This window comes from Ursus americanus, chromosome 1, assembly GCF_024610735.1.
Source record: "Ursus americanus isolate L20-20 chromosome 1, mUrsAme1.1.p, whole genome shotgun sequence".
NCBI classification, from domain to species: Eukaryota; Metazoa; Chordata; class Mammalia; order Carnivora; family Ursidae; genus Ursus; species Ursus americanus.
This window is the reverse complement of record NC_142127.1, coordinates 49408408-49432864: the sequence shown is the minus strand read 5'-3', so window position 1 is coordinate 49432864 and position 24457 is coordinate 49408408. Positions and strand designations below refer to the sequence as shown.

The window sequence follows — 24457 nt, the reverse complement described above, 5'->3', positions numbered from 1 at the left end:
ACAGAGTAAGTGCCCTGTGGACTGGAGATGCACTTTTTGCCCAACAGCCTCTGGAGCTGCAGGCCTAACCCAGTGCAGCAGTAGCCTCTCTAGCCATCCTCCCATTTGAGCAGCTAGCTAGCCTCTCTCCACCCTTTTTTTGGGTCTCACCACCCGTTTTCCAGGTGGAGGCAGACACTAGTCCACTGTGGGCACATATCAAGCTCTCCAAGTGGTCCCAAGAATATTCCTTCAAATTAGAGGTGCCCTCCCTAGTTTCCATCTTGCCATGCACATTAATGCGATGGCTTTTTTTTAATAATAATTTTTTTTATTATATTATGTTAGTCACCATACAGTACATTCCTGGTTTTTGATGTAAAGTTTGATGATTCATTTGTTGCGTATGCGAATGGCTTTTAATGAGAGAAAAATAGTAAGGTGAAGGCACTGGGAAGCTAGGGAGTGAAGAGATTAAGAAAAAATGCCAGTGAGCCAGGAAGGGAGATTTAATTTGGCCTAGGGCCAATCAACAATCCCTACTGCCCAGTCACAGACAGGCAGCAGCTCTTACCGGTTCTGCTCCCCACGCTCCTTTCTTCTGTCCACCACTGACCATCTCTCTTGCTATTGTAGCCTGCTTCTCTGGTTGATCAACCTTTCGTAAACATTCAACATATACATACCTGGCCCTACCATAAGTCTGGGAGTACAAATCCCAACTCCCCAACACTTACAGAAATCAGGGAGGAAGAACTAATGAGCAGTAGACACAGTCTGATAAAAAGAGTTAGGGGCAAGTACAGGGTTCTTCCGTCTCTGTGAGGAGAAACACTTCACTCAGACCAAGCAATGGCAAAGGTGAAGAAGCAGGAGCCAGAGAGGGTTTTTCCTAAGTTCCCTGCTAGGCTTAGAACCAATCTCTGTCCTAAAGTAGCTTACAAGATGGCCAGGATCTGGTAAAACAGACCCCAACATCACCCTGCCTTGTCTGCCTTGCTAAATTCAGCATCTCCTCTAAAACTCAGATCAGGTTTACTGGCTTGAAGAACAAGAGAACAGAATTCAATGTGACCACAGCTGCTTGAAACCAACGGGAGAGTCCTGGAAAGAAGAGAGCCTCTAAGAAGAGCCTTAAATTCTGCACATTAACTCTACTCACATCCCTGGCTAACGTGGAACTATACCTAGCATAGGGCCGACTAAGCAACCCATCTAAGGCTGAAAGAACAGAGCAGAGGTTTCAGCTGCTGCTTGCTTCAGGGTAACTAGAGTGTACAGATTGAGTCTTAACCAACTTAATGGCTCATTAAAACAAAAAGTCAGGGGCACCTGGGTGGCTGAGGGTTGACTCTTGGTTTCAGCTCAGGTGATAATTTCATGGGTTGTGGGATTGAGCCCCATGTCAGGTTCCTCACTCAGCGGGGAGTCTGTTTGAAAGGTCTCGCCCTTTGCCCCTCCCCCCACTCCCCCGCATCTGCTCTCTCTCAAAGAAAATAAATCTTAAAAAAAAAAAAAGAGTCAGTATTCTTCAGAGGAATATAACATAACCAGAGTCTCTTCAACCATTCTCAATGTCCAGAATACAATAAAAATTGGTAGACATACAAAGAAATAGCTAAATGTAGCCCATACTCAAAAGATAAGGACAATTAATAGGAACGCATCTCAAAATGATCCAGACATTGGTATTAATAGACAAAGATTATAAAGCAGCTATTGCAACTATGCTCAGGGATCTACTTGAAATGAATGGACAAAGAAATCCATAGCAAATTTCCAAAAGAAAAAAAAGACAAAGAAAAACCTTGAAAGCAACAGGAGGAACAACCTCCTTATAAAGGAAAAACAATGTAAATTACCACAGATTTCTTATTAGAAACTACAGAGGCCAAAAGGAATGGCATTACATTTTTCAAGTGCTGAAAGAAAAACTGTCAGTCCATAATTCCATATTCACTGAAAACATTATTCAGAAATGAAGAGGAAATAAAGTCATTCTCAAATGAAGGAAAACCAAGAGAACTTTTGCCAGCTGACCTAACCTAAAAGAAGAGCTACCAAAAGTTCTCTAAACAGAAAGGAATCTTGGAACATCAGGAAGGAAAGAAAAACAATGGAGAAAGTAAATATATGGGACAAATACCGTAAATTTCCTCCTTAATGGGTTTTCTAAATATTTCTGATGGTTGAAGCAAAAATTATGATACTGTTTGATGTGATTCTCAATAGATAAAGGAAATATTTAAGACAACTATGTTATAAATGGGGAGGGTAAAAGGATGTAAACGGTGTGGGGGGAGAGGTGGTGGGTGTGAATATAAAGGAGTAACATGAGAGATCTTTGTGGGGTTTTTTTTCAAGTCTACACCCAAATATATCATAATTAAACTGCTGAAAGCCAAAAATAAAGGGAAAATCTTGAAAGTAGCCAGGAACAAAAGACACATTATATACAAGGGAACAATAATACAAAGGACTACTGTTTTAGCATCATAAATTATTGAGGCCAGAACACAGGAGGACATCTCTGGATTGCTGCAACAAAATGTCTGCCAACCCAGAATTCTATATCCAGTGACTATACTCTTCAAACATGAAAATTATATAGATTTTTTTAAAAAATGAAAACAAGAAGACTACATCAATAGCAGACATGTGCTAAAGAAATACCAAGGGGAGTTCTTCAACAGGAGGGTAAAATGATGCCAGTTGGAATGCAGACTTCAAGAAGGATGATGAACACTGGAAATGGTAAATATGTGGGTAAATTTTAAAGGCTATTTTTTTACTTCTTCATCTTTCTTTCTTTCTTTGCTGAGAAGACTTTTTAAATTTGAAATATCGCCTGAGCAATATGAGTACATTTTTTAGATTACATATGACTATATAAAGCAAAACTTTTCACTCTATTTTATAGGTTTATAACATATGTAGTTGTAATACATATGACAAAAGCACAAAATTGGTTCAATATTCATAAACCAATGAATGTATTTCACCACATTAACAGAACTAAGGAGAAAAACAATATGATTATTTCAGTAGATGCAGAAAAATCATTTGACGTAATTTAACTATTTAATTCATGGTTTAAAAAAACTCAGCAAATTGGGGCGCCTGGGTGGCACAGCGGTTAAGCGTCTGCCTTCGGCTCAGGGCGTGATCCTGGCGTTATGGGATCGAGCCCCACATCAGGCTCCTCCGCTATGAGCCTGCTTCTTCCTCTCCCACTCCCCCTGCTTGTGTTCCCTCTCTCGCTGGCTGTCTCTATCTGTGTTAAATAAATAAATAAAATCTTAAAAAAAAAAAAAAACTCAGCAAATTAAAATTCCTCAACCTGCTGAAGGTCACATATGACATACTTAATGATAAAATATTGAATGCTTTCCCTCTATGATAGTGAAAAAACTAAGAATGTCTACCCACTCCGATTTACTGATGTTTGCGACATTTTGAAATGTATAAAACCTAAGACGGAGTACGTGACGAATAAAGGGATGAATAGAAATGTGATAAAGCAAAGATAGCAAATTGCTAATTATAGACTCTAGGTGGTTGGTATGTGTATGTTCACTCTATAATTCTTTCAACTTTTCTGGATGCTTGAAAATATTCATAGTAAGATGTTGGGGAAAAGATCTGTAAGGTCCTCCCTTAAAAAAAAAAAAAAACCTGTTTAACTTTGCTTAATCCTGTGTTTCCCAAACTTCTTTTTTGAGCAAAACAAAATTAAAAAAAAAAAAAAAGTCCTTAAGGGAAAGGTAATAAACCCTACAGAACACATTCTGGAAAATACTTCCTATTTATTTATTTATTTATTTATTTATTTATTTATTTATTTATTTAAGATTTTATCTTTTTATTTGAGAGAGAGACTGCACGAGTGGGAGCAGAGGCAGAAGGAGAGGGAGAAGGACAAGCGGACTCCCTGCTGAGCAGGGAGCCTGATGTGGGGCTTGATCCCAGGATCCGAGATAATGACCTGAGCTGAAGTCAGACGCTTAACCGACTGAGCCACCCAGTCACCCTAAAAATACTTCCTATTTAGATTTAGTCTATCCTCAATTAGGTTTTTAAAATAAGAGTTCTGTATTATATCCATTGCAGCATAACAAACCTCCCCCAAACACAGTGGCTTACAATACAGGTAATTTATTATTTCTCATGATTCTGTGAGTTGATTGGAGCTCAGCTGGGTAGTTCTGCGATCTCATTTGGAACCTCTCATGCATCGAGCTCATTGAGGGCTGGAACATCCAAGATGACTTCTTATTCTCCAGGGTCTCTCTTTGAGTGGCCTTCAGGTGGCCAAGTCCCGACTTCCTCAGCAGCTTACTGGGTGGACTCCAAGAGGAGGAAATAGAATGTGAGTTTTCTTAGGTGTGGGCTCAGATTCTCAGAATGTCATTTCTGCATTCCATTGGCTGAAGGAAGCCAAAAGGCCAGCCCAGATTCGAGGAAGAGGAAATAGACTTCATGTCCTGGTATAAGGAGCAATGTATGCACGCAGGAGAAGAGGAACTGATGGCAGTCATCGCTGGAGATTGTCTCTCATGGTGGCATACCAGAATTTCCACTTTGCCTTGTTAAAGATATTTAAACTTCATAAATGAATAGGTGGTGGTGTATCTTATAATATCAGCCTTTGCTTTCTAGATTATAGTTTTGTTAGGTAGCAACTTTGGAGTACACTGAAGCGTTGGTTCAAGGCTGTAGCGAAAAACATTCTAAATTTAAGAGTCAGAAGACCTATGTGTGTATTCTGACTGCTGCTCACCAGCTGGGTGACTTGGACAAACATTTAACCTTTCTGAACCTAAGTGTCCTTGTTTGTAAAGCAGGATTCATAGTATTTAACTCACTGGATTTTATTTAGGGCCAAAAAAGAAACTGAAATCTCCCATAACTGCCAGAGGAGCAGTTCCAATGGAACTGAATCCACTGCAGCCCTGAGGAACCCTCAGCAGGATTTCCTGGATCTTCACTCTAGTACCTGCCATTAATGTGAGTTGGTCACCCTCCCCAAGACTACTCCACTGCCCGCTTGTATTTCCTATTATTACCTTCCAATTCTTCCTCTCTACCACATAGGTATTTTCTCTTTACTACGTAGTTCTTGATTTCTTATCATTTCAGCCTGTTATGAACTATCATGGCCCTATCTCATGGCCCAGACCAGGGATTGTCAAGCCTTGGCCTATGGGACAAATGTGGCCTGCCACTGTTTTTATAAATAAAGCTTTATTGGAACATAGTCATACTCATTCATTTACTATTATCTGTGACCCCTTTTGGCTACAACAGCAGAGTTGAGTAGTTGCCACAGAAACCATGTGGTCCACAAAATCCATTTGGCTCTTCACAGTTTCCTGGTCCCTGATCTAGATCTCCTCAGGGCTCCTTTCTCTAGGTATTCATTTAACTTCTGTTCTTCCTGACTTAGTCTTGAACTATTTCCTATTCAAATTCCTAGAAGGGAGAGAACCAAAATCCTCTGAAATGCTCATTCCTCAATCTGAAATGAAACGAAAGAGGACATTTTCATTTCATACCAGGCCGCTTCACAGTGCCTTGACCGGCTATGGAGAGGCTGCATACAGGTGATGTCTCATCTCCCACTCTCATCCAATTAGCTGAGGAAACGCAGGTGATACGTAGTCAGTGAAACAGAGCTGTGTCGGGAAGGCTGGGCATGGTGGACAATGTAATTGTCCAGTACAACTGCAAATTAAATTAAACGAACTAATATATATAAAATTACATGTTAACATGTTTGAGCCATATATTTATAAAGTATAAAAAGTACTTGCCAATTAAGATCAATTTGAAATAAAATACAGTACTCCTGAAATTAACAATATAAATCGATGACAAAATATGATGTAACATAAAAATTCAGTTCACACACAATATTATAGCTCTATTGCATAATAGTATATGTAATATTATGGTGTTATTATAGCTACACCAAATAAAATGCCATTAACATTTCTCAGGAGACAAAAAGTAGGTGAAAAAAAGGCTACATTGGGGCGCCTGGGTGGCACAGCAGTTAAGCATCTGCCTTCAGCTCAGGGCATGATCCCGGCGTTGTGTGATCGAGCCCCACATCAGGCTCCTCCGCTATGAGCCTGCTTCTTCCTCTCCCACTCCCCCTGCTTGTGTTCCCTCTCTCACTGGCTGTCTCTATCTCTGTTGAATAAATAAATAAAATCTTTAAAAAAAAAAAGGCTACATGAGTGGTTAAATTAAGATTGGAGGAGTATTGGCACTACTTAGATGTGACTAATCCTTTCTCTTATTTGGAAAAAAAATCCAACAATTCATCCGTAATGAGTTATGTACTTTCTCAAGGATGAGTTACTGCAAACACAGAGTTCTGTGATAATCGGCTCTTTTAATAGGCCCTCCTTCCACGCTTTTCCAACTTAAACTGTACCTGCTTCGGTTGCCTAAACCTATGGCTCCCTTCTGCACGATAGTATGGCTCCGGTTCAGATCAAGCACAGAGGAGAATACCCTGGCAGTTTTAAAACAATCCTCTCATCCTCCCAGATGGTACTCAGAGTACACTTTATTAAAAAAATCTGACAGCATTTTCAATTAAAAAAACTTGAAAAATTTTTTTCTTTCCCCAAATAGACAAAAAAGCCATGGGACAGAAACTTTCAGAAGAATAACTACAACTTCCAGCCTGGACAAATGGTTAACACACACAAATAGCTTCCAAAATAACTTTTATTACTATATAAAAACAAGTCAAGGAAAAATAGATGCATGTTTTTTCTACAACATCATAAAATATTTGGGCTACGTAATAATTTTTCCGTAAGAAAGCAAATTTAAACACAGTCATCTTTTCCACTTAAAAGTTTTCAGGTATCTCCTAAGGCATAAAGAATAATAGTTTCTTTGCTCTATACTCTCCTATGTGCAGCTCTGAGACATAGCAGTTATTACAGTTTTCCCTCCGAGTTCTCTAAGAAAGGACATAACAAGATAAAAAATTCCATCACACGGCAACAAAATTAGCATAACACTTTACTTCTTTCTTTGAGCTTTTAGATCTGGCAGTTGTGGTCAACCGGTATGGTACTGCAATTTTCAGCTCAGCAGGGAAAAGAGCCTAATTAAAAACAAGACATTCTCTTTATTTTGTCCTTTAGAAAACAGAACCCACTTGTCAGTATTCCTGAAAAAGTCCAATTGCCTTCTTTGTCATTTGATTGTAAGGTCTGAGTTGCTGTTTCTAACCAGCACAGCTTAAATGAAACCACACAAGGCAAGGCAAGCGTTCTGGAGGGTGAATTCGGTCTGACACAGAAGCACAGGGAGCTGAACGCCTTTGAGAACATTAATTCAAAAAGCATATTCATTTGAGTTTCTCAATAAATCCTTCAGAGAAAAGGCTTTAGTGTTGATTTAGATGAGTGTTAAAATAAAGCTCCCCTCTCCCGCCACCCCTGAAATTAGATTATGGGGTAAGCCAAGCCAGACTACCTTCTGCTGATGATATAAGCTATAATTATTTGGGAAGATTTCAATCACTGTTTTGGAAATGATACCTAAGGCTTTCTTCTCCCTTTTTCTTTTTGTGGACTTTTTAATGAGATATTTTGGGGAGAGATGGCTTTAGGTAGGAAATACCAGCTTTTGAAAGATAAAGGTACAATTACCCTTAGAATAAAAAGCCCATTAAAAGCAAAGTCTCAGAAAGGTTTTCTAGATATATTTTACTATGCATTGTTTTCATAAAGGTTGAGAAAGAAAGAAGTTCTTATAATATCCGTACGATTGCTCTCACATTAGCCCACAAGAGAGAGAAAATAAAGGGCTGAGATGATGGGTGCTCAAATACTTTGCAATGGAATAGAATATTCTCATGCCAAATCCGTAATTAACTTTTCACTAGTAACCTCTTCATTGGCCTTTGTAAAATGGAATGGCAGCTTCAATCATTGGTGCTGTCACTGACCCCTTTCCCCCCCAAAAACTCCTGGAATTTGGGGCACCTCTGTATAAAGAAACATCCATTTATCAAAAATGTGTTTGTGTGTGACAACGAAATTATTCTTTCTACTTCACACCAAAATTATAGCATGCTCTACCCGTATTGAATTTAATCGTGCCTACTATGTGCCAGGCATTGGGCTAGGCACTGGGCGTACTTATGACACCATTACCAATTTTGGAAATAGAATTAAATAGGAAGAAAAGAGTGTTTTGGCAAGGGAATCTTCAATGGTCAGCCATGAACCTTAACCGGTATGAGGGACTAAAACTCATATTCAGTCTATGGAGGTAATTACCACTTAACTTAAAAGGAACTCCACTAAGCACCAAAAAGGTTAAGTGTGTTTGGTGTAAACTGTAAGGTTTTTACCCACATTAAAAAGCTCCAGTTTAAAATCGCAGGGAAACCAAAAAACCCCAAATGAAAAGCCTCATTTCAGCATAGGCACTACTCTAGGGTTTCGTCTTTTTAACGATTTATTTATTTATTTTAGAGAGAGAGAGAGCCAGCACATGTACGTGCACATGAGTCGGGGGAGGGACAGGGGGAGAGAATCTTCAAGGAGACTCCCTGTTGAGCACTGAGCCCAAGGCAGGGCTCCATCCCGCGACCCATGAGATCACGACCTGAGCTGAAACCAAGAGTCAGACACTCAACCGACCGAGCCACCCAGGAGCCCCACTACTTTAGGTTTTAATTTAAGTCAGCCCGGAGATTAGACGCAGGTCTCCATGCACAAGAGAGGTCACCTCTGAGTCTCATTTCATACTGAGAACCCAAAGCTCCAGATATTCCCTAAAACTCCACCGACATCAGCAAGGACCTTGGCTATTGCCACTGGGAAGGGCAGACCACGAGGTGAGTCTCTGCTGTCTCCAAACCCAAAGCTATTCAGCAACTAAGATGCTGAAGACCAAAAACTGTAATCGATTAATCTTTAAAGTTACAGATGTTTTTGCCCAAACCTTTCTTTGTCACCAAGACACAATTTTAAGATCAAAAGGGCATCAAGGTGGGTCATGGCTTGCTGGCAGCGGCGGGGTGCGATGACCTATATCCAGGGATGGGTAGGCCTCTTTCCTTGGTTATTTGAGGAAGCTGCCTTGGAAGAGAGAGCGGAAGGTAAACTTTAACAACTCCACTGCACTCCAGCAATTGGGATTTATCCAAGAATGAGTCAGAGTAGCTACAAACTAGTATATAATAGAAACTGTAGCCGAGTGAAGTGGTGAGGGTCATGGAGTGAGGAGTCAGCCATGTGACAAATCTCAGTTCTACCACTAATGAGCTGTATGACCTTGGGGGAAGTTACTAACCTTTCTAAGCTTCAGATCTCCCAGCTGTCTAATGGAGATAATAATAATTCCTACAGCATAAAGTTTGAGGACTGAACGAGTTAATGTTTATAAAGTGCTTAGAATAGTGTCTGGCATGTAGTAAGTGCCATGTAAGTACTTTCTGCAATAAAAACAGAAATGGGAAAAAGTGCTCTTTGAGGGGTGGAGAGCAGTTTATGCTACGTAAGCTTTCAGGCATAGTCCATTCTAATTAGGTTTTGCAATCTGGGTTAGAATACACCAAACCCCGAGGAAGCCTTGGGACGAAGCTGAGTTTTGGAAAAACTTCCAGGTCTGACAAGAGAAAACCTCTTTGGCTACCTTTGGCTCAGTCACTGCTCCAAAACGCACTAATACAAACAAACCCTGGTCTCCAGGGCTAATCTGAGCCCAAACTCCTTGGGCAGTGAGCCGGGGGGCAGGCGTGGGGAGAAGGAAACCACTTTCCTAAATTTTTTCTGTACTCATTTTGTTATCTGTGTAGCATAAACCCTGCCCCAGATTTGATTCTAAAACTTTAGGACTGGATTCCCAGAATGAACAGGAAATAATAACTGCATGACAAGAGGCCAGAGAAGCTACCAACTGATGAAATTTACCAGCTGAGAGACATATTTTTGTTTTTGTTTTTGGTGGTTTTTTTTTTGTTGTTTTGGGGGGGGGTTGGTGTTTGTTTTGTTTTGTTTTTGTGAGAGACATATTTTGATGATCTGTTCTATGCAAGGCACTGTGCTAAATGTTTTGGTCCTCAACAAGAAAGAGGTAACATAACTATTTGTACCTTCTATTATTTACACAGATCATGTCATTTCCAACTCAGGTAAGATCATAGGCCTCAATCAATACAAACTCTTCCAAGGAATCCTACTTTATGATTAAAATAAATATGGACTGCGGAGCTCAATCATCTTGGGGCTAAATAGGAGAAGCTAAACTGCAGAGTTGGTTTTTAAAAGTGAAGTAATATGGCCACATCTCTACAACATTTTACATGGTGGATCTCTGTCCAGCCTCATCAACGGTGACGTTTCTTTTCTTTGCTGCTGCTTCACTGTTTAATTTTGAATCTGATGTGTCCACATTGCTGAAGTTGACTGCTAAGCCTTCTGGTCCCTCTCGAGCACCCCCATTTGGCTGAAGCAGGACAGAATTTGGTTCTTTAGGACGTTGCCATTGTGGTCTGGTGACTATCCAAAAAATGAGCGCCCCATATACCACAATCAGGAGGCCAAGGGTATTTGTGAAAACGCCTTCTGGTGGGAATTTACTGTATCCAGAACTATTCCTACAAAAAAGAGAGAGTGTGTCCAATTACAAAGAGGGCAATATAACCACATGTCAAACAGTCTTGAATCGATCTGCTTAAAAATGCGCACTGGTACACCTTCTATGTAAATTCCCTTAAAGTTTGACATTAAGGAGAAATTTAAGTTATGTAAAATAACTCAATTGAAATAGTATCAAATTGTTAAAAATGATAAGTTTGAAAATAATCGAACACCGGGAACACCTATAGCACTAAAAAATTGGAAAAAGGATGATACAAAAATGTATGTACACCATAATCACAATTAATCTAAAAACATGCATATCAAAGAAATTAAAAGGGCATGCATAACTTCAATAGCTGTCCTGTAAGAGTGACACAATTTTTTGGACTTTTTGGTCCTTCTTCTAAGCATTATTAATGCTATATTACACGTGTAGTAGAATACATTTTTAATATTAAAAATTTTGTTACTTTAAATTACATTTTCCCGATGAATAAGTATTTAACATTTTGTAGCTCAAATATTATAATTAGGAAAACTATGCAACTTACAGGGCAAAGAGCAGTTTCTCAGTCACTCCCATAAGTACTGCCGCAATCACTGTTCCGAAGATGAGGAGCCCCGAATAAACATGCATGGGCATGACAAGCGCTCGGAGGGAAAGTGGAGCCCAAGGAAGCAGGAAGATGAAGACCCCTAGGACAAGCTGAACATTGACAAGTACAAAGGTTATCACTCAATTTTCAGCTTTAACTAATTTTAAAATTATTATTATAAAAGCAATTATGTGCAAAAGGGAAAACCTTCCTACAGAACCAAGGGCATAAGACGAAAAGTACATTTCCACGCTCCAGTTCTACTACTCAAAAGCAACACCTGTTACCACTTTCTCAAGTATCCTTCCAGAAAATCTCTATGCCTATGGAAGCATGTGTGTGTGTGTAAAGAGAGAGAGAGAGAGACTTTTGTAAGTATAGGTGGCATCTTACTATACATACTTGTTTTGTGTTCTGCTTTTTTCCCTTCATAGTATATCTTGGAGATCTTTTCATGTCAACACATGTGTATCTAGTTTATTCTTTTTAATGGCTACTGTTCTAGTAATTTACTCCATTCTCTCTCTATGGATGTTCCTGTTTCTAGTTTTTTCCGATCACTAACAAAGCTGCAGTGAACATTCTGGTACCTTCTTGTTTGTTTTTATCTATTCCCTTAAGGTTGCGAAATAGAAGAGGAAATAAAAGATTTTCAAGTAACTAAAACCAAACACAAGAGGACACATTTAGTCAGTTCAACCTCAAACTATGTACCAAGAAGATGACAATTTTGTTTTATGAGGAATAAAATAATTCTGCAAAGAGGTTATCTCCATTTCCTTGACAATCAAATCCCTAGCGGGATGCTTCTCTGCAGAGGATAGCAAGATTCCTATGGAACTGAAGTCTGGTGACACTTCCAGTTCGTTTTGTTTTGTTGCCCCACAGCCCTTCCCCATTAACTATTCTTTTCTCCTCAGGAGAATGAAGACAACTGTTGAGCTACTGAATTTAAAGGGGGTTTTCTCAGGTACCTACTTTGGACTTACCACCCAAACAAGAAGAAACCCAACATCACTGTTCATCTTTCCAGACTGAGCTCACAGGACTAATGGGGGACACCAGGAGAATGAAGACAGGAAGGGTCTGAGACCCTAAAACACCCTGAGAATCAGCTTCTGGGACACTGTAATGAATGCATTCGGTAGGCTGGTGAGCGTATTTTATCATCGACTTAAGGCCACAAATACCTGAATGTATGAGAAGCGATACAGAGGGTCCCCTTTGGTGGTTCAGAATGTTGCTAATTCTCCTTCAGTGACGTTTAGTGATCTTATTAGTAGCAAAGGCCAAGCATCCTGATGTACAGGTTGAGTTTTCTCCATGAAAAGGGGACTCAGGTAAGTGGCCACCAAGGACTTAACGCATCTACATTTCTGTGAGTAAAGTCACCACATCTTTTCTGCGACTTGCCCACGGAAATATGTATCTTCCATATTTTTGTTCTCCTGACTCTTAGTTCCTAAGATTCTGTTTCCTCTTATTTCTTTCAGGATTTATCATGTGTGCCTCTTGTAATCCTGTAGGGCTCAATGATCAAAGCAGGTGGGGTGCCAGAAACTGGCTTACAGGACCCCAGGCGATTTAACTCCCCCTTAAATGTTACTTTCACCATTAAAAAAAATTTTTTTTTGGCAAAAGAAAGTTACTTTTAAGAGGCAAGGAAAAAAATTGCAGAATGCTTAACTTTGATTAAAAGTGTTCCAAATGGTGGAAATTTATATTAACTTACAAAAATTTGTAATTTATAATAATCATTCTTTATTTCCTCTTTACTATCTTAGCCTTACCATCTTACAAGTAGTATGGTAGCTTGAACCCTAGTGGACTGAAACAAAATCCCTTTGTCCTTTTAAGTCAGTGGTTCTTGAAGTGTTGTTCATAGAAGACATGCAACAGAAACACTTGTGCCTTTCTTTAAAGAGATCCCTGGGACACATCCAGAGCTGCTAAATCAGAACTTGTGGGAGTCGGGCCCAGGAATCTGCATTTTAACTGAATACCCAGGTGATTCTTAATACATGTCAAAGTCTGAAAATCACTGCTTTTAATTCACTTAAATTGTTTCAGAGATATGGGTTAACTGCAGTCTGGAAACTCCCTAAAAGTGAAGGTAGTGGAATCATCCATTACCTTCAGTTTCAAACGTGTATTAAGTGTCAACTATGGGCAAACAAAGTGCTCCAGTATGTAGAAACCATCACCTACAGAAAGTTGTTCTTCACCACAATGGAGTTTTTAAGAGAGATAAAGAAGAATAAAATCTCATTAAAAAATTATTATTGAGATAGTAAAGTGAAAGTGTAGTATGATCCTAATTATACATAAAATTTTTAAAATGCATATTCATAGGCATAATAAAAGCCTAAAGGAAATAAGCCAAAATATAATGATACCTACAGATTATGGCATTATCAATGATTTTTCTTTTTTTCTGTATTTTATAATTTTTAAAGTTAATGTATATTACTTTTATAATTGGAAATAGACAATAAAAGTTTACTTAAGATCCCACACTAAATACCTGGACTTTCTCAGTTAATTATTAATTATTATCTGCTCACTTACAAACATATTTTACTACTCCAGTTTTATCTCACTTTATGAAACAAATGAGTTTAAAAATAAAGACGTGTGAACTTTGAGACCTAACAAAAGCTTTTATTTGCAAACATCATTAATGAGACCAGGAAATATCTGCCTAGCTAGCTTTTGTATTCGGTATGATTTCCTTTTTCTTTTTTTAACCGCAGAGGTGGATTTAATGAGCAATCAAGTGATTTACAGATTATTATATGAAGGTCCTCTCCATTTTTCTGCGATTTTATATACATTTAAAGCACATACTGCTGGGCCCCATCCCTAAAGTTTCTGATTCAGCAGGTCTGGAATGGAACTTAAGAATCTGTATTTCTAATTTCCCTGGTGATGTTAATAATGCTGCTCTAGGGACCACATTTGAGAAGCCGTCTTGGGCCATTTCCAAGTTGCATTCTTCAAATGTAAAAGCATGTTTCTTCCAGGGATTAAAACATCTAATCAGCACCAACTAGAATATGTCTGCAGTTTTTATAAAGAGAGATGACACACAAATTGAACACTACATTCCTGTCAATATCCCACATCTCCTTGCTGCACTGTCTTGCATCACAACTACCTGGTGATACGCCAGCACTGGCTCAGACATCTTCAGGACCGCCTCTGGTCTTCTAGGTACCACTAGAGTAAAATCACACTGCCACGGACATCACTGTAAATCATGGTTATGATGCTCACAGTTATGAGCACTTCGACACTGCTCAACAATCCTTCCATTGTCCAGTTTCTCAGCTGGTCCTCCACGTCCCTCTTCCTCAAACTACTCGCTGTCCTGTGTGCCTTCTGTTAGCAGATGATTTTATTACCACCTCGTGGGAAAGACAGAGTCTCACTTTTCTGCCACCGAATCAAACAAACCAAAAAAGCACCCCAAGTTGACAATTCCCTCCTTTCCTCAATTACAACAGAGTTGCTGTTCAATTTCCCAGGCGGGCTCTGCAACCTGCTTCCTGAAGACATAGCTATAGATTCACTCCAGCATTTACAACCTCTCCTTCTCTATTGGTGCCATCCTGGGAGCATTTTAACATGCTGGAGCTTCTCACCATGAAAAGAAGTAAAAGAAAACCCCAACCAAACACCTGCCTTGACTCCCATACCTGTCCACTTACCATCCTTTTTGATCCTTGCCTTCGTATCCAAACCTCTGGACTGAGTTGCCTATTTTTCACCTTCTACTCCTTCTTCAATCCACTGAAATCTGGATTCTGCCCCCCAAGAAAATTGCTCTCCAGAGTCATCAGTGACTTTCAGGGCACTTAATCCAAAGGACAGTTTTCAGACCTTATTTTCCTTGACTTCTTACAGCATCCAACACTCCTCAAGACCTCCGCTTCCCCTCTAATGTTCCCTTTCTCATCGCCCCACTTGCTCAAGCCTGCAAGCGACTTTCATGCCTTTACCACTGACTTTCCCAATCTCGTTAATTCCACCTTTGAACTATCTTTAGAAACTATGCACTTGGCTCACTGCTACTGCTATACCCGAGGCCACCGTCGTTTCTCATTGGAACCTCTGTAAATGCTTTCAAGCTAGTCTATCTACCTGTACTCCTGTCCAGCTTCCAATTCATCTTCCATTCTTCACTCCAGGTAGCCTGACCTCCCTGTTTCCCAAACAACGCAAACTTTTACCCACATACTACCCCATTCCCCTATAATACGTCCCTCCTTTCACCACCAACCTCATGACTTCAGGTTTTGGTCTGACTTCCTTTATCCCCTATACCATACGAAAGCTCTCCCAGAACACTCCATACCCACCTTATCTACCAAATACTGAGAGACCAGTCTCCCTTGTAAGTTACATGAGGACAGAAAGCATGTTTCTTTGGACCCATGCTTGTCTTGTGAACAATGCATCCCCTACAGCCTAGCGAGGAATCTAATACACAATAGGTATTTAGCTTTGTTGAATAAGTGGATGGAGTCATGAACAAAATTTTGTTGACATAAAATGTATGTTCTTAACCATGAAGGTGCCTAGGATCCACAGCAGAAATAAAATAAAAAATGCCATCTTCAGATTGTAAAGGAGGCTTCCACAAGACTTATACTTCTAACAACAATAGCTGACTTGTGCCCTTCTAGTATGTTAAGCCCTAGGCTGAGCGTTTCCGTGCATTATTTGGCTTTGTTTATGATGTTGTGAAGGATATATCAAAAACCTTCATTTGTAGGTGAGCAAACTAAGTTCAGAAAGGTTCAGTAATTTGTCTTAAGGTCACCAGCAACAAGCAGATGAACCTGATTCAAACTGAGGTCTCCCTGAATGCAAATCCCATGTTCTTAAACACTACTTGCTCTCTGGACCTGCGCGAGAAAGAAGCGAGGGGTCAGATTTCCTTCTGCTAACAAAAGTCATAAAGTTGTGAAATGACCTTTCTGAGAAGCCTAGTTAGCACACAAATAAAACAACAAAAGATAAGAATTTGAGTATTTCAGAGAGCAAAAGAGAATCTTGAGACATTTCAAAATGTTTTTAATTCATCCAAGTTTAATATTAGAAAAATCTACTGATATAATTAACTATATTAACAAATTAAAGAGGACAAGCTTTTAATTAATCTCAAACAGCATGCTTCTGAACCCCCAGAAGGGCCTGTGAGCACACGTCACTGGGCCCCTCACCCAGAGTTTCTGATCTAGCCATTCTGGAGTAGAATCTGAGAGTATGATTTGTTTTGACCTCAGGAGAAGGGAAAAGCTCACCAAAAAGTTACCAAAACGAAATAAAAAATCATAGCCTTAAAGGAAAAGATTAATTTGTTTCATTAAATTGAGAATTTCCATTTATCAGAAAATACCAACAAAAGAGAAAATAAAAGCTTCAAACTGGAAGATATATATAAGCAATACGTATAACTGAAAAGGAACCTGACACAGAACTCCTACATATCTTCAAGAAAAAAACCCCTCATTTTTCAAGTGGACAAAATATATGAACAGGTATTTCTGAGAAGAGAAACATGAGTAATCAGTAAAATAAACATTAAAACCACAAGAAGACATCATTTTATACCCACTAGTTTGGCAATCATTAAAAAGTTTGAAGAGGATGTGTGTTGGGAAGGATGTGCCTTATGGGAACTCTTAAATGCTGCTGGCAGGGACACACTGGGATCAACCAATCTGGAAAACAATTTGGCATTTCTTTTTTAGGCTGAGCATATAATTCCACTCGTAAGTATACGTCCCGAGTAATCTTTGCATATGAGGGCGAGGAAATGTGTACATAAATGTTCAATATAGCATTGTTCGTAACAGAAAACAACTGAAAATAGCCCAAATGTCTAATAGCAGGAGAATGGGTAAGTAAATTCATGATATATTTGTGCAATGGGATACAGAAGTAAAATGAATACAGCTATAGGAATCAATATAGTTGATTGAGTAGAATGAACAAAAAATTGCAAAAGAATACAAATATTATAAGACTATTTTTTTAAACAGTAAAAAAGCAAAACTAAACAACATTGTTTGGGGATTCACAGTATGCAGTAAAATTATAAAGAAAAACAGGGAATGAGAGAAAAACTTCCAGAGAATGGTTACCACTAAGGGTTGGAGTAGGTAGAGAGAAATGGGATCAAACTAGGAGTGGGTAGGGGTTCTAGGCTTTCTGAATTAGGCTAGATGGTGGAATCATAGCAATTAATTTTATCATAATCTGTAACTTCTAAATACATACAATAGGGCTTTTTAAATTGCGAACCCCAAAGAGCTTTTATTTATATGGGTTACATCTATTGATATTTATCATATTAGAAATTAAAGCTGAAACTTCTAAAAATACTTATTCATTTAACAAGGATAATAAATTCTCTACATATTTACAATAAACAATATGTCTTATGGAAAAATAACTATATTACGTGAAACAAAAAATAGTGAGCCGAGTGGCATGTTTGCAAATCATTTTAAGTCTGATTCAATAGTGGATAATTAGATTCCTCTATTTGTCTCGGCATTCAGTCTTACGGGATATCACATATAATGCAGCCTCCGGAAAAGTCCCCTGAACACTTCTGAGAAACTGAGACAAAGACAAATACCATCTTAGTATTATGAAAAGAGCTTTGAACAGAAAGACCACCTGAAAAATCTTGGTTACCCCCGCCCCACCCCCCACCCATGCCCAGGGTTCCCTGGACCAGACTATGAGAACTACCCTAAGAGGATGCCTTGAAAGCAGAGAGAAGGAACTCCTCGGAGAGATGAAAAGAAAGAACAAGAAAGTATGTATCAGCAAAATTTGGGGGAAGATTGTCATAAAGAAATTTCAGATTAATTTCCTCTTCAAAAGAGTAAATAAAGGATCTCTGCTTTGCCGGGGAACCATTCCTGTGATTCTGTTTTCGGGGCCGTGGAACCCGGCAGGGGCAGGCAGCAGATTGATGATCCCGATTGGTCCACCCCCTGTCCGAGCGCCTCAGTCAAAAGAACATCTGACGGACAAGCGGACCCAAACACATTTTTACAGTTTCATCTATGGACTCAGGAAAGGTGGGCCCTCCCTTTTTGGGGGCAGGCTCAAGATCTCAGGAGCCACCTCTCTCCGTCCTGGCAACAGGCTGAGGGAAGCAGAGGTCCCACGCAGACAACACAGCCCGGTGAGAGAGAGCACAGCTTGGACCTCTGACAGCTGTTACTGTTTAAAATGCCCCAGAGGCTGGATGTCGCAGGGCGAAAAGAATTCTACACTTGAAATGCTTCACAATCCATAAGTAAACTTGAGGAAGGAGGAAGACCTTTCAGCCTTTTCTGGTTGTAGCCTTTGCCGCTTGCCTCCCTCTTTCCTGTATTTACAGAAACCACCGGGACACTGGCTTCCCCGGGCAGCTAAAGCCTGACGCGGGAGCGAAGCCAACCCCGAGCAGCGCTGCGGTGAGAATCCGAACTTGGCAATCTCTCCCGCACTCCTCATACTCTGTGGTAGGCTCGTTTCTTGAAGCGTCTTACGTGGGGGCGGGAAGTGCCAACCAACCTCACCGACTCGGGGAACGCCCGCACGATTTAGACTCGAGGCCTGAGGTGCAGGCAGTCGGGGCGTGGAAGCCGGCAGCCAGACCCCCGCGGGGGCCGCCGGGGGCGGGGGGGGGGGGGGAAGCGGGACTTCCTGTTCGCCAGCCCGACGGGCAGCTGCAAGAGCCTACGCCCACAGCTCGTCTTGATTCACAGAAACCGCTTCCCCTTTGTGCTTTCGACTGAAGAAATCGGACAGAAGCATGTCTCTGTCGAAGCCTGTTTTTGTGGCTCATGAATTTTTACAACTAAGAATATGGAGGCAGGAATCTTTGTAAATCATAACAAGGAGAGAGCGTAGCTCCTATCAAAAGCGAAGAAAGCAAGCTTAGAATTGGTTTCTTTCCTCTGGGAAAAGAAATGTTCTTTCATGTAATTACTTCCTGAGCACACCTGGGCGATCTGTTCTGTCACTTCTATGGAGAAGGCATGCAAATAACTTGAAAACAGCCTTTATGCAACAAAGGAGTAAAGCTGGAATGTAGTCCTCTCTCCCAGACGGGAAACTGTCCACCTGCTTCCTGAAACCACAGGCACCAAGCACAAAATGAGCCCTCACCACTGTGGTGAGGGGGCGCCCATTTGTTTGTTTAGTTTTAAAAACTATGTAGGGACGCCTGGGTGGCTCAGTCGGTTAAGCGTCTGCCTTCGGCTAAGGTCATGATCCTGGGTCCTGGGATCGAGCCCCACGTCTTGTTCCCCTGCTCAGCGGGGAGCCTGCTTCTCCCTCTGCCCTTCTCCCAACTTGTGCTCTCTCTCTCAAATAAATAAAATATTAAAAAAAAAAATGTATATATGATTTTTATGTAACATGATTTACTTATATTTAAAACTAAAGAGCTGCATGTTTAAGCAAGTCAAACAAGATAAATTTATTTTTATCTTTTAATTTTTTAAAAGATTTTATTTATTTATTTGAGACAGATGGGGGCAGAGGGAGAGGGAGAAGAAGGCTCCCCGCTGAGCAGGGAGCCCGATGTAGGGCTTGATCCCAGGACCCTGAGATCATGACCCCAGCCAAAGGCAGAGGCTTAACTGACTGAGCCACCCTGGTGCCCCCAAACAAGATATATTTAAAAATAACCCCCACCAATCCTATCCACTCCCACAATGGTAGTAGTTTGGTATATTCTCCCACATTTTTCTTTACATGTCAACACATACATGCTTTTTTTTCTTTCTCTCTTTCCTTTTTTTTAAATGACATTTTACTATACATATTACTGTTTAGTATTTTTTACACTGAAGAACATATCATGATTTCATTCTTGGTCAGTAGACACAGCTACATGCCTTGTAATAGCTTTATAATATCCACCATCGATTTACCACAGATTATTTAACCATTCCCTATTGATGAACATTTACGTTGCTTCCCGTTTCCTGCCTGCACACAACAGTGCCACACTAAAAATCCTTTTAGAGTTCCTTATGTTACAGTATTTTATTTCTGCTCTCTCTGAATGTGGGGATGCTAGGTTAAAGAGTAACCCATATTTTTAAAAATTTTAGCAGATATTAACAAACTACTTCCCTAAAATTTGGTAACAATGCATTTTCCTACCAGCAGTGGAAAAGCAGAAGTGGAAAGCACCCTTTACCTCACACCCTTGGCAGCAAAGAACATCACCACTGTTGTTGTGTTAGTCTTGTGGGGGGAAATGACACTTTATTGTTGTCCTCACTTCTTAGGTTAGACATTTATCATATGCTTATTGGTGATTTAAATTTTTCTTCTTTGACCTGCCTATTCAAATTTTCTGTTTATTTTTCTATGAGGTTGCCTTTTTATCACTAATTTTTAGAAGTTGTTCTATATATTAAATGCATTAACCCTTAACACATGACATGATTATTCCCCATATCCCCTTGTGCAGTTTCTGTTGACTTTGGTATCTTTTGTCCCATACAATTTTTAAAAAAATTTTATGTAATCAAATGTCTTTCTTTTCCTTTATGACTTCTGATTTCTTGTCAACCTTATGGACTCCCCAACCTCAGACTATATGCTTCTTAATTTTTCTTTTTCTCTTTTCATTGGCTTTGTTTTTTAATATTTAGAACTTTAATCTAGCTAGAATCTTTTTTCTTTTGTGTTATATACAGAGTCCTTTTGCTTATTTATTTGGTTTCTTCCGAATGGATAACCAATTAGGACGATAACATTTATTAAATAAGCATTCTTTCCTCACTAAACTGAAATACCATAGTGTCATAGAAAAAGTTCTTGTACGTACTTGGACTGTTTCTGTCCTCTCTATTCTTTCCATGACTATATTCTGTTTACTTTTGTGTTAATAACCTGTTTTGCGTAAGGCAGGTCTCCCTTCGTTTCTTTTTCAAAATTTTTCTGATTATCCTTGGATACTTGCTCTCAAGTTTAAGACTCCCATTGGGCTTAAAATTAGAATTACATTAAACATAAATATGGTTGAAGAGGGAAAGATATTAATTTCTCTCTTTTAGTAACATGGTATCTCTCTAATTATCTCATTTTTCTCAGTAAGATTTTATAGTGTTTTACATATTCTACATATAGATTTTACACCTTCATTGTTCAATTTATTCCTAGGTATTTTATAATTTTATATCCACATTATAAATGAATTCTACTTCTTATTCTAAGTGGTTATTTCTGGTTTAGGAAAAAGTTACTGAGTTATGAATGGCTAGCTTATGTCCAGCGACCTTTCCAAATGCTCTTATTACTCTAGCCATCTCTTAGGTTACTAGACATACATTACATGATCTGCAAACCAAAAAAAGGTCACAAATTCTCTATTATTTATACAGATTTTTCCATTATCTTGTAGCTAACACCTCTAAAATAAAGTTGAATGACAAAGGTAGCAAGCATCAATGTCTTATATTAATTTAATAGTAATGTCTTCTTTAGTATTTCACAGTTTAAGCTGGCTTTTGCTGGTGGATGTTATTCAAGGTGTTTATTATCATCAGAGCCGCTATCTTAAGTGTGGAAGTATGTAATGCACAATGGGACCACATCTAAGAGGAGTTTGAGTTCTCCCAGTGTACTGGAATAGTCGAAAGTACCTGTTTCTAGAAGGTCAAAGATATAAAACAGTAAGGACCCCAATGCCTTTTTTAGTGATAGATTTCAAACAACTTTACCAATTTTGTCTAATATTATTGGCCTCTTTAGGTTTTCTAATTACTCTTGGATCAAATCTGGTAGTTTATATTTGGCAAGAAAATAGTCCTTTTTTTTCCTTAAGATTTTTAAGTATATTACCATATATTAAAATTGAATAATCTGTCCTAATTTCAAAATATTATTTGTATCTATGATTATGTTTCTTTCTTATTCTGAAAGTTGTATATTTTGTTTTTTCTCAGTCAGGTTTGCAATGGTTTATCTATTTTATTTTTTTAAAGACCAGCTTTTCATTTCATTTATAATTTCTTCTATTTTTTATTCATAGTTGTGAATCATGCCATCCCCTACACCTCCAAAGATATCCACACCCTAATCCCTGGAAGCTATGAATATGTTATGTTACATGGCAAAAGACACTTTGTAAATGTAATTAGTTTATGGATCTTATGACTGGGAGATAAACTGGATTATCTGGACAGCTCTATATAACCACATGACTCAGTAAAGTATTTTATCTAGTCTGTTTTAATTATTGCACTCAGAACCACAGAACCCTCTCCCAGGGAAGCTGCATAGCTTTTGGGTGGTTTCCATTCTGTTCCTCAGAGATACACCCTCCAGCTGAGGATGTATCAAAGGCTAGCTGAGTGACCACGGGGACATCGTGGGAACAGCAGGAAGCCAAGGGGGTCCCCCAAGCAACTGGCAGCATCTCAATGGCCTCTGCTCTTGCCATCCTACTCTCCAAGCGGGGAGGACCCACCAGCTGCTGGGGGAGAAAAACCTGCCTCCCGGACGAGAACACTGAGGGAAAAATCAACCTTGAAGACAGGAGGTCTGAGCTAGGCGCAGCTATTCAATTTGAGATATTTTTCTTGTTCCTTCTTATCAATAAGATCATGTTTGATCCAGGGTTTTCTCTGTGCTCCCTCCTGTATGGCCCCTCTCCATTCTCTAATCCCTACCTCCAGTCATGGTAATGCAAACTTAAAAAATCAATAGTGTCCAAACATACATTAACTTTTATTTAATTAAAATTTGAGAATGGTTAAGGCTTTAAAAACCTTTCTTTAAAAAGAAAAATGACAGACACCTGGTAAGAGGTCTTTCTCTAAGAGGTCATACATTCATATATTTTAACACATGCCTTGTTGGGGGCAGGGATGCCTGGGTGGTGCAGTTGGCTGAGACTCAGACTCTTGGTTCCGGCTCAAGTCGTGATCTCAATGTCGTGATCTCAATGTCGTGAGATCAAGCCCCATGTCAAGCTCTGTGCTCAGCATGGAGTCTGCTTAAGATTCTCTCTCCTTGGGGCACCTGGGTGGCACAGCGGTTAAGCATCTGCCTTCAGCTCAGGGCGTCATCCCGGCGTTATGGGATCGAGCCCCACATCAGGCTCTTCCGCTATGAACCTGCTTCTTCCTCTCCCACTCCCCCTGCTTGTGTTCCCTCTCTCGCTGGCTGTCTCTATCTCTGTCGAATAAATAAATAAAATCTTTAAAAAAAAAAAAAAGATTCTCTCTCCTTTTTCTTCTGCCTCCCCCCACCCCATGCTTTTTCTCTCTCTCTCTCAAATAAATAAATCTTAAAAAAAAAAAAAAAAGCTATGCCTTGGGGTTTTGTGGATTCACTCCAGGTTCTTCTCCTATATTTACAGAAAGCTTAAGTTTACATTGATATCCCAATTAAGTAGCTGGATATATACTGTACTAAGCAAGGGAAATGAACTGACATAGTTGACAAAGATTCTTCAACAAAGTGGTTACCACCATAAAGACTTTTAAAATTAACCTTTTACTTCAGTGACCCCACAGCCAAATCCCTATCACACTCCATTAAACACTTATGTTTAAATACAGTGCTCTCAAAAGCATGTGTTTTTACTAAGTGAAGAAAGGAGAAAACTAATCACTGAGCCTTCAAAATCTAACAAAGAAGTAAAATTCATGTCTTCATTCATAAAGTCAGAATATAGAAGTGACAGAGAATATGGGGAAGAAATCTGTAGCTCTTGCCTATGCTTGTTTATTTAGCACCTGGAACTGCACATGGCAGTCTCCCTACACAGATATGTCCCTGTCTAAAATCTCACACTCAAGCTTCAAGACTGGGAATTCTACAGGTCTGCTGGCCCCCCAGGGAAGAATACCGACCATGGAAACAAAATGGAGCAGAGCCTCATGGGGGAATGAAAAGGAGCTTACCAAGAACTATGAATGCACAGAAAACATCTATGGTATCTGAACCATTTTACTTTTTATAACGTGTTTATAAATACACCGAGACACTGACCTGTAGGATGTAGAGTATGACAACCGTCAGTCCAACCCAGCTGTGTAGACTGTACATGTTGGGGATACTCAAGGCATTGTGGAAATCAAAAACGGACACCAGAGAGATAATTACGAGAATGGCAGCAACAGTGTGCAACCCGGCATGGATGGATTTCATCAGGAGCTTGCTGCATTTCCAGGTCCACGGCAGTCTGTATACGATGATAGCTAGAAAGAGACGGAA

The 24457-nt window shown here is 39.5% G+C and overlaps 1 protein-coding gene across 1 annotated transcript in view; it reads right to left on the bottom strand.

Moving 5' to 3' along the window:
• Positions 1-6702: 6702 nt before the first annotated feature.
• Positions 6703-24457, bottom strand: part of CYBRD1 (cytochrome b reductase 1) — a 33642-nt gene continuing 15887 nt past the window's right edge. The window contains exons 2-4 of the mRNA XM_045779935.2: positions 24233-24441; positions 11156-11310; positions 6703-10618 (exon numbers count right to left, since the gene is read on the bottom strand). Of these exons, the coding sequence (XP_045635891.1) occupies positions 10321-10618; positions 11156-11310; positions 24233-24441 (662 nt within the window). The 3' untranslated portion in view covers positions 6703-10320. The remainder of the gene's footprint in view (positions 10619-11155; positions 11311-24232; positions 24442-24457) is intronic.